The 15,852-nt window shown below is 41.0% G+C and overlaps 1 protein-coding gene across 3 annotated transcripts; it reads left to right on the top strand.

Annotated features, from left to right (window-relative positions):
* The first annotated feature begins 433 nt into the window (after positions 1-433).
* LOC108335690 (protein NPG1) lies at positions 434-15,650 on the top strand. Of its 3 annotated transcripts, none has more exons than XM_017571793.2 (6): positions 434-659; positions 1,077-1,247; positions 1,985-2,234; positions 2,371-3,581; positions 5,928-6,075; positions 14,877-15,650. In XM_017571793.2, exons 2-6 carry the CDS (start codon positions 1,095-1,097, stop codon positions 15,194-15,196), a joined length of 2,082 nt encoding a protein of 693 aa, XP_017427282.1. In that variant the 5' UTR covers positions 434-659; positions 1,077-1,094; the 3' UTR covers positions 15,197-15,650. The 3 variants fall into 3 exon arrangements, with proteins under 3 accessions (XP_017427282.1, XP_017427284.1, XP_017427285.1); XM_017571795.2 differs by having other exon boundaries at positions 999-1,247; XM_017571796.2 differs by having other exon boundaries at positions 434-738.
* The last annotated feature ends 202 nt before the right edge of the window (positions 15,651-15,852 follow it).

The following is a 15,852-nucleotide window of genomic DNA, read 5'->3' as shown; positions in this document are numbered from 1 at the left end:
CCAGTGACTGTTAATGATAAAATTAATATTAATTTTAAATTTAATTCAATATATATTTAATTATATCATAATTATCATTGTACTACTCTATTAATAACGGAAGTTTCTCACATACATGTGATAATATAAAAGGATAAAATAAATCAATCATGTAATCATTTTAGTAAGATAGAAAATAATTGATTACATATGTATTTAAATGATAATGCATAAATTTAAATTTATTTAAAAAGAGGTATAAATATTAAATTGCTAAGCTCAGTGTTATTAATTATTTTAATAATTATTAGAAGTTATAAATAAACTATTTTGAATTAATTAACACTGTAAGAGTCTCTGCATTATCCACAGTGGTAAAATTAAAATGTGCAAAGATTAAAGTTTATATTAATTTTAAAAGAAGTGAGAGTATTTAGTTGTTACTTTTCTTGGGCATTCAATTTTGGTCATTCTCTTCTCTCACCAGCTGTAACAGCGGTTGACCTCAAACCACCCACCACTCTTCTTCTGTTTCTTTCTATTGTTGTTTTTTCCTCTCAAATAAGACAATGCCATCAACTTTGATCAAATGCTGATAAAATTCAAGGGTCCCCTCTCCTAGATCTTCCTTTCGGTTACTGTTGCATCTATTCCCTTTGCTCCAACGCCACGTTGCTTTGGTCAGTCACAACCTTTTTTTATTCATTGTTCCATTTTCCAGCTTCTTCCCTGGATCTGCAATTTCCCACCCTCTCCCATGTAATTTTTTTTTTGCAATTTTCAATTTTTCTTCCAAAGTTTGATGATTTTTATGTTATCACGGAACCCCATTACATCGAAAACGACTTTTGAAGTGAAAAACATGCATTTGTGGGGACTTGCATCGTATATGACAATGCTAGGATCAGTTTTTAGCAATGCCGTGTGAAACGGGGAACTTTGTTTTTCTTTGCGATACTAAAGATTTGGACTTGTGTGTATGAGTTTTTGTTTAGATTTTGTGAAATATATATGACCAGTGTGCAATGCCGTTGAAGCTTCTAAGGGACGACAAAATTGGAACTTACGTGGAAAGGGTGGTTATGGAGTGTGTGCAGGTTGGAGGGAAATGATTGATGGGGTCTACTGAGCATGGGAGAGTATCAGTTAGGGAGTTCCAGGCCAATGGAAGCCGCATGGCTGCATCAGAAGTTGAGGCCAAGCTTGATCAAGGAAATATTCAAGAAGCAGAAGATTCGTTGCGAGAAGGATTGTCACTCAATTTTGAGGTTTGTTTGTTAATACTGCCACACTTTACTAGTTTGTGTCAGCCATTTATTTGTGTAGCAAAATATTCCCTTTGTTTCTCTTTTATGACATCTGGTGGCAACTGTTTCTGGATTGTGCATTTCATATTTTCAAATAGTAAGAAGCAAAAACCAAGGGCCAAATTGTCACTTAGAGTTATTGGAGAAAGCTGATCTTGATGTCAAATGGTTGTGATATTTGTCTCTGAAATTTTTTGTTGTTGGAATTTAGCTACTCATTCATCATGTTTGCTAATTATTTAGACTTCAATATGTTGTCTTGATTTATATTTCTGTTTCGGAGCAACTCTTAGATTTATAGGAATAAGGTCTGCCTTCTCTAGGTAACTGTAACTACTATGTTCTCAACACCTTCAATAACAAGGCGATAAATTTCATCTGTGAGCCAAACCTCAGGATCTTTGAATCTGATAGCATGCAATGTATTTTTGTCGTAGTACTCATATTATTCTAATTTGAGCATTGAACATATTATAGATTGCAATTTGTACATATGTACGTAACATAATTGAATTTTTTGAGGCTAGAAAAAACATGTCAATACAAGAAATGGGCTTCGTAATTTGTACTGTGTAAATTTGATACAAATGATATCTTGAATGCATTGATTCTTGGCACTGGATAGGAGGAGCTGTTTTTTGGGAGAAATTAATCAGATCATAGAGTTTAGCCCTGATGTTACTCTTAAAACCTTGCAGGAAGCAAGAGCTCTTCTTGGTAAGTTGGAGTATCAGAGAGGTAATGTAGAAGGTGCTCTTCGTGTGTTTGATGGGATTGATCTCCAAGCTGCCATTCAGAGGTTGCAATCTTCATTTTCTGAGAAACCACCAGGCAAGAAAGGTCGTGCTCACACTGAATCAGCCTCGGGCTCTCAGCATGCGGCTAGCTTGGTGCTTGAAGCCATCTACTTAAAAGCCAAGTCTCTGCAAAAATTAGAGAAATTTACAGGTATCATATACAACCTGACTGTTGAAATTTTTCTCCACCTTACCTTTACCTTCTTAATATTTTTTTCCCTTCTAAAAGGGAGTGATTTCATAACAGAATGGATACATTGAAATTCTTGTTTAATGAATTTATGCAGAGGCTGCTAATAATTGTAAACGTATTCTTGATTCCGTTGAGAAGATATTTTATCAGGGTATTCCTAATATTCAAGTGGATAATAAATTGCAAGAGATAGTCAGCCATGCTGTAGAGCTCCTTCCAGAGCTTTGGAAGCAAGCTGGTTGCTATGATGAGGCAATCTCTGCTTATAGGCGAGCCCTTTTTAGTCAATGGAACCTTGATAATGATTACTGTGCAAGAATTCAGAAGTCGTTTGTTATGTTTTTGCTATACAGTGGGGTGGAGGCAAGTCCACCTAGTTTGGCAGTTCAGATTGAAGGGTCATATGTGCCTAAAAATAATCTTGAAGAGGCTATTCTGCTATTGATGGTTCTTTTGAGAAAGTTTAGCCTTGGTAAGATGAAATGGGATCCATCAGTCATGGAACACCTTACTTTTGCACTTTCTATATGTAGCCAAACTTCTACTTTAGCAAAGCAAATTGAAGAGTTGATGCCTGGAGTATACCATCGAATCGATTGTTGGAATTCTTTAGCTTTTTGTTATAGTGGTGCTGGACAAAATGACTGTGCTTTGAGCCTGCTAAGGAAATCTTTGCACAAACATGAACGACCAAATGACATTACATCATTAGTGTTAGCAGCTCGGATCTGCAGCTCAGATCCCCATCTTGCTGCTGAGGGAGTGATCTATGCACAGAGGGCAGTCAATAATGCTCGTGACCAAAATGAACATTTGAAAGGTGTTGCTCTACGGATGTTGGGACTTTGTCTTGGAAAGCAATCTAAGGTTGCTTCCTCTGACTCTGAGAGGTCTCGCCTTCACTCCAAAGCTTTAGAGTCATTGGTGGCAGCAATCAAATTGGAGCCAAACAATTCTGATCTGATTTTTGAATTGGCTGTTCATTATGCGCAACACCGAAACTTGTCTGCTGCTTTGCGCTCTGCGAGACATTTCTTTAATCAAACAGGTGGTTCTATGTTGAAATCTTGGAGATTGCTTGCTCTAATTTTGTCTGCACAGCAAAGATTTTCTGAAGCTGAAGTGGTGACAGATGCTGCTTTAGATCAGACTGCAAGATGGGAGCAGGGGCCACTGCTTAGGCTGAAAGCAAAGTTGAAGATATCCCAATCACGACCAATGGATGCTATTGAAACCTATAGATACCTTCTTGCATTGGTTCAAGCCCAGAATAAATCCTTTGGGTCTTCCCAAATTAGTTCAAAGGTAAGATTCCTGCGGATGCTTTGATAGAGGTCACACATTAGACAAATTGAACAGATTTTATTTTGGATTATAATGGATTAGATTAAAAGAGTCATTAATCAATTTTGAACCATTAAAAATTTAATTAAAAAAATTTGATTCATCTTGATTCATTAGATAGAAATTCAATTCAAACCAATCTATCCATAAAAGTAATATATTTCTAAAAAATAAAAAAGAAATTTTACAGAATAAATTTTAAATTTATATATTTAAATTTTTTTAAGAAGGTATATTTAAGAAAGATTAATTATGAAAAAAAGATTAATTAGAGTGATTTTGATCCAATAAGCATTGATGGAAGAATCTATTGAGTTTTTAAAAATAATATATGTATGATTAACTTTCCATATAGTTAAATGAATGGATTTCACCCTATTGTTTTATATTTTTGTAATGGGTGGATTGAATGGATGATGGATGAATAGATTGCTCTGCCACCCTCAATTTTTTGGATAAAAACAATTGAATTCTTCTTAGAACAAATTCAACCTCAAAAGCTAACTCATGAGGATCAGTAGTTGACATGGGATTACAACCCACCTCTATTTGGAAAGTGTTAGGCCTCTTATAAGTAAATATTATAAGAGGAAAAACAGGATTTAGGATTTTTAGCAGGACTGAATAGTTTTAGAAGTTACTAGTAGGGGCAAGCATAACTGCCTTTAAGCAGTTATTAGTAGAATAAAAAAATATAAGGGAAGGGAGGGGACGATTTTTCCAGGGTGGGTTTTGGGGAGGGAGAGATCAATCTCCAACATCTTGGAAGGGAACCTTTGTACTCAATTAATTTTACTTAGTTATTGTGTAATTTGTAACTTGGTATCAATTCAATTGAATAAAATTCAATCCTTATTTGCACACTAGTTGGTGTTTAGCAATTGATATTTGAGCTAACAAGTTCTTGGAGTGTTGGAAGTCCCACATCGATTAAAGATAAGACCAATTTATAATATATAAGCGAGTGCAAACCTCACCTTATAAGCCGGTTTTGTGTGATTGAGTTAGACTTAAAGTCCACTTCTTAACATGGTATCAGAGCTACGGCAGAGAGCCAGAATTTTGGTTTTTTAGTAGGACCGAATTGGGTTTCAGGAAGGGAGAGATCAAGCTCTCAACATCTTGGAAGGGACCTTTGTACTCAGTTCAGGTGTAGTTTGTAATACTGTATCAGTTCAATTTAATAAAATTTCAGAAAACTGTAAGGTGACCAAAACATGTGTCTATGATAAAAATTAAGACTATCCTAAATTTGGTCTGAACCCAAAACTTAATCCTAAATTAAATCATGGCACTAGTCAAGGATAGTTTTAGCCTTCTAAAGCTTTGGTCATATTTATAATGTTTAAGGATTTTTTAGAAAGCGACACTACAGAAGCTACAATTTTGTAGTTAGGAACCTGAAGGCCTTACGAACCCTACAACATATTCTCTCACTCTACCAAGTCTTGTACATTGTAATTGGAACCTACAAATCACCATGCACCACAGCTTCAGGGCTCATGCAAGATTAGTCTTTTAAATAGTGCTGTGAACATTACACTACCTGTATACATTGGTGGATCTTTCGAAAATATTTTGGAGGTGCCAAAACCATTTTATAGGTGTACAAAATTTTGGAATGCTAAATATATAAAAATACTAAAATTAAAAGAAAATATTTGTATTTATATTTAATATATATAAATACAGGAACAGTGCGAGAACCACACCACATTGTTTAGCCTTTTGTAGTCAGATAGTCCAAGGCCTTATAAACCTCAAATAAAAATCTAATGCTTCCAATATGGAACTAAAAAGGTCCCCCACCGTGTAATTGATTCTAACAGTTTCCTCTAAATTCTGTCAGTTGAAGGCACTTGAGGAGATTCGTATTGCAAAATGATACTCCAAAGTACAGTTCTATACCATTTTAGATTTGACTTACAAGAAACTTAAATTTACTGTGATGTTAATTACCAAACAAAATACACAGTAGCAAGCATTTGTTAGTGTTATAAAAAGGTTGAGTTGGCTTTTGTCTGTAAAAATGAGAGCATCAAAGATGTGTCAAGAAAAAAAATATGGGAAAGACAGTTGTATATTTTACATATCTTTTATGTTGTTCTTATGTTCGGATATTTCCCTTTGATTGTCATTTTTTACACTGAGTTTTAAGTCATTCCTTCCTCCTTCCTTATGTTTTACTGAGAAACTTTTTGGCTGATAAGGACGGACAAATGAAAGAAATATGCGCCCCCCCACCCCCCTAAGTTATAAATTGTTGATTTAGAAATCAATGACTTCAATTTTGTTAACTCTTTTCAGGTTCTGGATGATAAAATAAATGAATTTGATATTTGGCATGGTCTGGCAAATTTATATGCTAGTCTCTCTCGTTGGAAGGATGCCGAAATCTGTCTGCAGAAGGCCAGGGAGTTGAAGAAATACTCTGCTGCAGTAATGCACACTCAAGGCAAGACCAAAATCTTCGTGTTGCTTTAAGTTTGCTGTTTAAGCATGTTAAACTTAACTCTCACCCCACCCAATTCAAATCACTTGCTGATTGCATTGAGGGAGCTTTAAGCATTTGTTAGATAGCCCCAAGCTTTATTGGGTACCATAATGAATCCATAATCCTGGGAGTTATAAGGTGGCTTAGAGGATCATGTTAGGGGCAGACGAGTCTACGAGAGAAAGAGATATAGAAGAGAAAAAGAAGGGAACCGAGCGGTAGAGGACATGGGCCGAACGGTGGAAAGGGTGGAGCACAATGGCCGAACGGTTAATAACAGGGAGCGAGCGGACCAGATGATAGAAGGTGGAGAGGGACCTAGCCGAGCGGTAGAAGGAAGAGAGAAAGAGGACCGAACGGTTGGGAGCAGTGGGGAGCATCCTAACTGACACAACAGTTAGGATGGGCGGGACATTTATTAGAATTTATGGTCGTATCTCAGGATATTATTACATATAAGTTAAATAGGGTAAATAAGGGTAAAGATATTCGTACCAGATAATCATAATAAATAGGCGTAATTACTTTTATTCTTTACCTTTTCGGGAGGGAGTGATTAGGAATAAGATAGGGGAAACCTAGGGGGAAGGATATGAATTTTGATCATTAGGTTTTGTAAGAGAGGTTATGCTCTTAGGTAACTGACGGAGATCCTGCTCCCAGTTATTGGTTGTTATCTTTGATTCAGTATTTCTATTCAATAACAGAGGTATATTCAGTAAATTTCCATTGTTCCTTATCACTGAGAGTGTGTGAGTGAGCCTACTGGTTACGTCCCATACTTGGGTACGTAACAATTGGTCCGACCTTCCGGATCTGACAAGGGAGAATACGAGGCCAGCCGGAGCGACAGAAAAGAGAGAGGACGTCATGGAGGGAAGGATGAGCGTCGTCGAAGTAAAACTAGAGCACGTGGGGAAGACAAAGATGGACACACTCTGCAAGAATTTTCAAGAGCTAATGAGAGTGATGACAACACGAACCCCTTACCTAGAGGGGAAACACGAAGGAAGTCAAGGGTTTGTTAATGGAAAAATCAACAAAGAGAAGGGCGATAAAGATGAAGAACCAAACGGCAGTAGACCGTTCGGTAGGGAAGGAGATGGATCAAACAGTGACAGGGGTAATGTGCCGTATGGAGTTGAACGCCAGGAGGAACCCTTGAACTGGAGAAGAAGGATCGAGTTACCAGTCTTCGAAGGGAGTGATCCACTGAATTGGATCAATAGGGCGGACAAATTCTTTGAATTACAAGGGGTGTCTGAGGAGGAAAACTTGCGCTTGGCGTACATCAGCATGGAGGGTAGTGCGGGATTCTGGTTCAGGTTTTGGAGGGAACAAACAGAAGATTGTACGTGGACGGGACTGAAGGAGGCGATAGTAGTACGGTTCGGAGGCATCAGCCAGGGACCAGTTTTTGAGAGGCTGGCGGCCATTAAGCAGACAGGCACAATGGAGGAATACATCCGGGAATTTGATATCCTGGTAGGGCAGACAAAAGGATTGGCCAAAGCACAACTTATGGGATATTTCATGGCAGGATTACAGGATGGAATTCGAAAGCAAGTTCGATTGCTTGATCCGAGGGAATTGATGATGGCTATGAGAATAGCGAGGGACGTGGAGGACGTCCAAGGGAGTACGAAGACAGGGAGTGGAAGTATGAACAAAAACCAATCCTGGGGAAGACCAAGCAGTTCTGGCATGCGTTTGGAGCCAGGTCGATCCAACCAAAACCAATTGGTAGTGATTGGAGGAAACCGAGCGGGAATCATGGAGAACGGGGGCGCAGGAGGAAGAGAGGGAACACACAGGGGTGGCGCAGGCCGATCGCTCATTAACAACAGAGAAAGAACCATAAGGAATTTACCTTATGCGGAGTATATGAAAAGAAGGGAAGAGGGAAGATGTTTTAAGTGTGGGGGACCGTTCGGTCCAGGCCACCAATGTCCAGAAAGGAGCCTGCGGATGACGATATTGGCAGAGGATGAGGAAGACGACGAAGAAGAAGAGAAGACCGAGCTTGACCTGATGAAGATGGAGCTATCAGCTTTCTCAGCGGGGGGGCTAACCCAGCCCAAAACGATGAAGTTACATGGACAGATAGGAGGGAGACAAGTGTTGATTCTGATTGATAGTGGCGCCAACCACAACTTCATCAGTAACGAACTGGTGAAAGAGTTGGGTTTGACCGTGGTGGATACTCCCCCTTATTCGGTGAGTTTGGGAGATGGACAGAAGAAGACCAGGGGATGCTGTGAGAAAGTGTAATTTACATGGGAGAAACCGAGGTTACCGAACGGTTCCATCTGTTCGAATTGGGAGGGGTTGATGTGATACTAGGAGTAGAATGGTTAGCCAAGCTGGGAGAAGTGACGTTGAACTGGAGGGAATTGACCATGGTGTTCGACCAAGGAGGAAAGAAAAAAACCATAAAAGGCGACCCTACCTTAGCTCGGAGGATGGTTGATCCAGAAGCGTTGTTCAAGATGAAAGAAGTTGAAGCCTGGATGTTAGTATGGGAGCTCAGGTGGACCAAGAGGAGCGCAGACGAAGAACCGTTCGGTCGTGAACTGACAAAGGCACAGGGACAGAAATGGATCAGATTTTGAAGCTACATGCGGAAGTGTTTCATGAGCCCAAAGGTCTACCTCCGGACAGGGGCATGGCTCATCAGATCCCATTAAAGGAAGGCACGGATCCAGTGAACATACGGCCATACCGTTACCCCCATGTGATGAAGGGGGAGATTGAGAAGCAGGTGGCCGAGATGCTGAAAACTAGGGTCATAAGGCCGAGCACCAGTCCGGTAATACTAGTGAAGAAGAAGGACGGCTACTGGAGATTTTGTGTGGATTATAGGGCCCTCAACCGAGCCACGGTACCGGATAAATTTCCTATTCCACTAATAGAGGAATTGTTAGATGAACTGAGAGGGGCCAAATATTTTTCGAAAGTGGATTTGAAGTCCGGCTACCACCAAATTCGGATGGGAGGAGACATAGATAAAACGGCCTTTCGGACTCACCAGGGACACTACAAATTCATGGTGATGTCGTTCGGTCTCACCAACGCACCAGCCACCTTCCAGAGTGCAATGAACAACCTGATGCAGCCTTACCTGAGGAAATTCGTACTGGTGTTCTTTGATGATATATTGGTGTATAGCCGATCTTTTGGAGGAGCACTTAGAACATGTGGGGATTGTGCTAGGGAAGCTCAAGACGAACAGGTGGGTGGCCAACAGAAAGAAATGTGAGTTCGGCAAAACCCAGGTACGCTATTTGGGTCGTTGGATATCCGAGAAGGGTGTAGAAATGGACCTAGACAAGGTAAGAGCGGTGGTAGAATGGTAGAAGCCCAAGACGGTGAAGGCTTTGAGGGGATTTCTGGGTCTGACAGGGTACAATAGGCGGTTTGTGAAGGACTATGGGAAGATTGCCAAACCCTTGACCGACCTTCTTAAAAAGGGGCATTTTACATGGACGGAGCCAGCGGAGGAAGCCATGTCAAGATTAAAGAAGGCCATCACCACTGCACCAGTGTTGATTCTACATGATTTTGACCAACCGTTCCACATCGAGTGTGATGCACCAGAAAGGGGGATAGGAGCGGTTCTCACTCAAGGAAAAAGACCCATAGCGTTCTTCAGTAAGGTGTTATCGAAGGGGTCATTGAGCAAATCGATATATGAAAAGGAATTGATGGCATTGCTCCTAGCCATACAACACTGGAGGCCTTATCTCTTGGGGCAAAGGTTTGTGGTTCACACTGACCAAAGGAGCCTGAAGTACCTGTTGGAGCAGCGCATCACCACTCAGAATCAACAAAATTGGATTGCAAAGCTCTTGGGGTATGACTTTGAGATTGTGTACAAATCTGTTAGGTTACTTTATGCCAATAACCTAATCAAAACTATCTTCTCACCACAACTCTCGAATAAAGAAAGGAAAAATATGTATATATGTATTAATGATGAATGAGTGAATCAGAATACAAGAATCACCCCCAAGGAAGCCTAACCTTCCTCCTCTGGAAACTATCCAGTCTGAACAAAATCCCCGATACCCCTCTCCCCCTACTTAGTTTATTATTTATACCCTCTCTCTTCTAACAACTATAACATATTACTCTCCTTACACGTGTCTCACACGTGTCTAACTCATTCTCTTTTATTCCTAACATTACTCCACCCCTCAAAATCAACCTTGTCCTCAAGGTTGAAGTTAGGGAACTGTTATTTGCCGTAATGCTCCTCTTCCCTTCCCAGGTGATGCCCGCCAATTTAAGTCTGGAGGCTTGGGTGGTGGCAAATCCTCCTCCAATATCTTCCATTCTTCCTGGATTCTATCAACTTCCAACATTCTGCTCCTCGAATCCTCCACCGATGTCTTCCATTCTTCCTGCTCAATCTCCATGCTCAACTGCCACCAATCTACTTTCATTTTTCCCAGGGATGCCAAACAGGTAGCTCCTAAATTCACATCCAAATCTCCCGACTCAAAGAGATAAAGTTTGTCTCTGATTTCTAATCCCTTCATCTCAACAATATATTCATTTCCAGTGCTCAATATGTCCATTTTGCTAACAGACTCACGTAGTCCACTCATCATCGCCCCCCAAACAGTATCCCAATCAGTCACCACATATTTAACATGATCTGGAACTGAATCCTGTCCAAAAAATTTTCGGAGAACCTTAATTGCATGTTTGAGATGACCCGAAGAGCTCCAGCTTTGACCATCTATGGCTACTTTACCAACTTCTAATGCAATAAGGGCAGGAACCCCAACTACGATCCTAACATTACAAAACATAAAGTAGTGACCTCTAGTGTTTCTCCTCGCATTTGTTGCTTCCAAGTAGTCCCCAGCATAATCCCAAACTTCACTAGGAAATTCCAGAACCACTGTATTTAGAGTTCCATGACTAAAACGCTTCCCCGAAAAACATTTCCATTGTGGCAAAGGTGGGTACCACTGTATAGTTCCAGCCTTCAAACTGCCCAGTAAAACAGTAACAAGAACAGTATCACCAAAGAAATCGTTGTTATTTGCTGTAGAAACTTTGATTTTATAATTTTGACCAGGCTCCTTGATATCATTTGACACATTTGTTACAATGTGGTTCAAGGGAATTGTGATTCTTTCTCCCAGATACTCAACAACGAAACTGTGACCCCTTATAATCATAGCATGATCTCCTCCAAAACTCCTATACACTTCATCGTGATTCCAATCGGAAAGAGAAACATTATTAAGTGAAGCAGCACAATCATGCTCCAAGTGAGTGAAGTGCCAATCCCTAACCCTCCTCTCCTGAGAGCTCAAAATATCCTCATCAAGCTTTCTTTCCACCGAACTGTCCCTTTCGGAATTAAATGGTCTATTTACCGAATGGTTTTGTTTGGTTTCTTTGTCATTGCGAAGGCAATCACTGTTCATCATTGTCAACCCAAGATCGAACGGATCACCAATCAACGAAAAAGTATCTGATCTTCGCTCAATAGCCCCCACAGCCTCAACACCATTTATAATGCCAGCTCCAAGATCGACGGAAACAGAAAATGAGTGATCTGGTTTTCCCGATGCTTGTGGCACCGAATTTCCCAACTCCTGGAAGTCCTTGTTGACGCTTCCCTCCTGTCGCTCCGCTGCCAGCTCCTCACAAACGGTGTCTCGATTCAGTTCGCCGAACCTCCGCGTCAGCGCTTCCGTGAATATCTTCCAATTTGGATGTCGGGTTTTCTTCCGCCAGAAACGAATCCAATAGTAGCTCGCGCCTCTCTCCATACAGGTATATACCAACTTCATCTTCTTCCTCTCCGTCAAGTTCTGTAGATCGAAAAATTTCTCTGCCTTCGCGATCCAGCCCATGGGGTCCACTCCTTCGAATGTTGGGAGTTTAATGCGCTTCATCCCGCTACGTTGCACGTCTCCTCTGTCCTCTTCCGCTTCGTCCTCCGACTTCTCTGGTGGTCGCCGTTTGCGTTCAGCGTTGACGGAATCGCGACTCCCTTCGGAGCTCCGACGCTGGTTCCTTCTTCTCCCACGGTCGCGATTTGCTTTTCGATCCATTCCTCTCATCTCCTCTCGAATCTCTTCCAACCTGGCTTCCATGGACTCGAACTTTCCTTCCCACCTTTTCTCCAGTGCATTCATCTTGTTCTCCATCGTGCAACTCCTCCGATCCGGCAGGTCGGACCAATTTGTTAGGTTACTTTATGCCAATAACCTAATCAAAACTATCTTCTCACCACAACTCTCGAATAAAGAAAGGAAAAATATGTATATATGTATTAATGATGAATGAGTGAATCAGAATACAAGAATCACCCCCAAGGAAGCCTAACCTTCCTCCTCTGGAAACTATCCACACTGACCAAAGGAGCCTGAAGTACCTGTTGGAGCAGCGCATCACCACTCAGAATCAGCAAAATTGGATTGCAAAGCTCTTGGGGTATGACTTTGAGATTGTGTACAAATCAGGAGTCACCAACAGGGTAGCAGATGCCCTATCGCGGAAAGAAGAGGATGACCCGCAAGAGGAAAAGGAATTAAGAATTGTGGCCAGACCTTGTTGGCAAGACTTCGAGGAGATTTTGGAGGAACTTGAAGCAAATGAAGAGTTAAAGAAGGTGATAGAAGACTTAAGGAAGGACCCCAATTCACATTCCTCGTTTACTCTTGAACGTGAGTGACTACACTACAAGGGGAGGTTGGTACTATCAGCCCGCTCGGCCTGGGTACCCAAATTGATAGCAGAATTTCATACCACCCAAACAGGAGGGCATTCAGGGGTATAACGTACTTATCGCAAGGTTGCGCAATCTCTCTACTGGGTAGGAATGAAGAAAGTCGTGACCGACTTTGTGGCACGCTGCTTGGTGTGTCAACAACATAAATATTTGTCATCCTCTCCGCAGGGGTTGTTGCAGCCGTTACCCATACCCAACGCCATTTGGGAGGAGATAAGTATGGACTTCATCGTAAAGTTGCCTAAGTCCCACGGGTACGATGCTGTGTTGGTAGTCGTAGACCGCCTCAGTAAATATGGACATTTTATACCACTGAGACATCCCTATTCTGCCCACACCATAGCTGAAGTGTTTGTAAAGGAGGTTGTCCGGCTACATGGGGTACCACTATCTATCGTGAGTGATAGGGATCCACTGTTCCTGAGTATTTTTTGGAAGGAGTTGTTTAAATTACAGGGAACACAACTGAAGATGAGCACAACCTATCATCCGGAATCCGATGGGCAGACAGAGGTGGTAAATAGGGTGTTGGAGGGTTATCTGAGATGCTTTTGTTCAGAACAACCAAAGGAATGGAGCATAGTGTTACCCTGGGCGGAATATTGGTATAACACCAGTTATCAGGAGTCGGCGGGATGCACCTCATTTGAAACATTGTATGGGAGATCTCTCCTTCTTTGCACAGGTTCATTCCGGGAGAGACCTCAGTGGAAGCCGTCGGACAGGAGCTACAGACGAGGGATGAGGCACTAAACCAGCTAAAATTCCATCTGGCAAGGGCTCAGGAAATGATGGTGAAGCAGGCCGACAAGACAAGAAGACCAGCCAATGTGGAGGTGGGAGATTAGGTGTATTTGAAGATTAGACCACACCGCCAGACTTCGATGTCGTCCAGACTGCACCCTAAATTAGTCGCTCAGTATTTTGGACCTTTCTAGGTCATACAATAGATAGGAGAAGTGGCTTTTAAGCTACAACTACCCGAAACCGCACAAATACATCCAGTGTTCCATGTGTCGCAATTTAAGAAGGTCGTGGGGGAGAAGAGTGTGGAGAAAGAGTTTCCACTAGACTTGCAGATGGAGGGACCGTCTTTCTGGGTGATCAGAGTTCTAGATAAAAGACAGATGCAACGAGGAGAGGAAGAGCGTCAACAAGTGTTGATCGAATGGCAAGAGGGAGGACCGGACGGGGCAATATGGGAAGATGCCACAATCATCAAGGATCAATACCCAGACTTCAACCTTGAGGGCAAGGTTGATCTTCAGGCGGCAGGTAATGTTAGGGGCTGGTGAGTCTACGAGAGAAAGAGATATAGAAGAGAAAAAGAAGGGAACTGAACGGTAGAGGACATGGGCCGAACGGTGGAAAGGGTGGAGCACGATGGCCGAACGGTTAATAACAGGGAGCGAGTGGACCAGATGATAGAAGGTGGAGAGAGACCTAGCCGAGCGGTAGAAGGAAGAGAAAAAGAGGACCGAACGGTTGGGAGCAGTGGGGAGCATCCTAACTGACACAGTAGTTAGGATGGGTGGGACATTTATTAGAATTTATGGTCTATCTCAGGATATTATTACATATAAGTTAAATAGGGTAAATAAGGATAAAGATATTCTTACCAGATAATCATAATAAATAGGCGTAATTACTTTTATTCTTTACCTTTTCGGGAGGGAGTGATTAGAAATAAGATAGGGGAAACCTAGGGGGAAGGATATGAATTTTGATCATTAGGTTTTTTAAGAGAGGTTATGCTTTCAGGTAACTGACCGAGATCCTGCTCCCAGTTATTGGTTGTTATCTTTGATTCAGTATTTCTATTCAATATCAGAGTTATATTCAGTAAATTTCCATTGTTCCTTATCACTGAGAGTGTGTGAGTGAGCCTACTGGTTTACGTCCCATACTCGGGTACGTAACAGGATCCGCATGCCATCCTTAAAATTTTAAGCTTTTATGAATATTTGAGGGGATCTTTATAATGAATATTTGTGTGGTTTGGCAGGTGTTTTGTTTGAAGGACGTGGGCAAAATGACGAAGCTTTTCTTGCTACTATTAATGGTTTACTACTTGAAGCAAACCATGTTCCATGCAAGATCTTGATGGGTGGCATGATTCAAAGATTGGGTCCAAAGTTTTTTTGTGCTGCAAGAAGCGCACTGTCTGATGCACTCCGAATAGAACCCACTAACCGCATGGCTTGGCATTGCTTGGGATTGCTTAACAAGCAAGATGGCAGAATAAGTGAAGCCGCTGACTGCTTCCAAGCAGCTTCCATGCTTGAAGAATCTGATCCCATCGAATCTTTCAGCTCTATACTTTGACAGGATTGAATTCCTGATCAGTTAACTCTGCAGCCATCACTGAGATTTATGTTTCTGTGTTGATATGTCATCTGAGTTCAGTGGATCGCATCGAAGAGTTTTGGAACTGTATTCCCTTTTTTTCATTTTAAATCGTTGTCATCACAAACTAGGATTAAAGAAAAGGAATTGAAAAAATAGAGTAAATAAGATAAGAAAGGGATTGATGTTAGAAAGGTTGTGAGATGGGTGAATTGTAAAGAAGTTGTTGGAGTAGCAGAGAGTATTAATGTTGAACTGCTGCTCGGCCTTGTAAATATCTGTTGAGCAGTATCATTGTAAGGATAGTAGAGATTCAGCTTTCTTTCTGTTTTAGTTTGTTGGCTAGATTTACAAAACACATAAATTGTTCTGTTATGTACATTTCTATAACTTTTTTTCATCTATGAGGATGTTTCATATTTATGCTTATTAAGCCCTGAATATTTTATCAACACAACGTGGACATGCATACTTTTTTTATGATGGATGTGCACCTTAAAAATAAGCTTTGGTTTTGTTTTCGATGAATTGAATGTTGTGATTGATAATTAGAAATTAGAGAGTTTTTTTCGACAGTTCACTTTTGATAAATGATTTTAACTTACGAGTTTATTTTCTTCCTTTATTAAAAAAAG

The sequence above is a fragment of the Vigna angularis genome, chromosome 10 (genome assembly GCF_016808095.1).
Source record: "Vigna angularis cultivar LongXiaoDou No.4 chromosome 10, ASM1680809v1, whole genome shotgun sequence".
NCBI lineage: Eukaryota > Viridiplantae > Streptophyta > Magnoliopsida > Fabales > Fabaceae > Vigna > Vigna angularis.
This window is presented reverse-complemented; position numbering and strand designations above follow the sequence as displayed.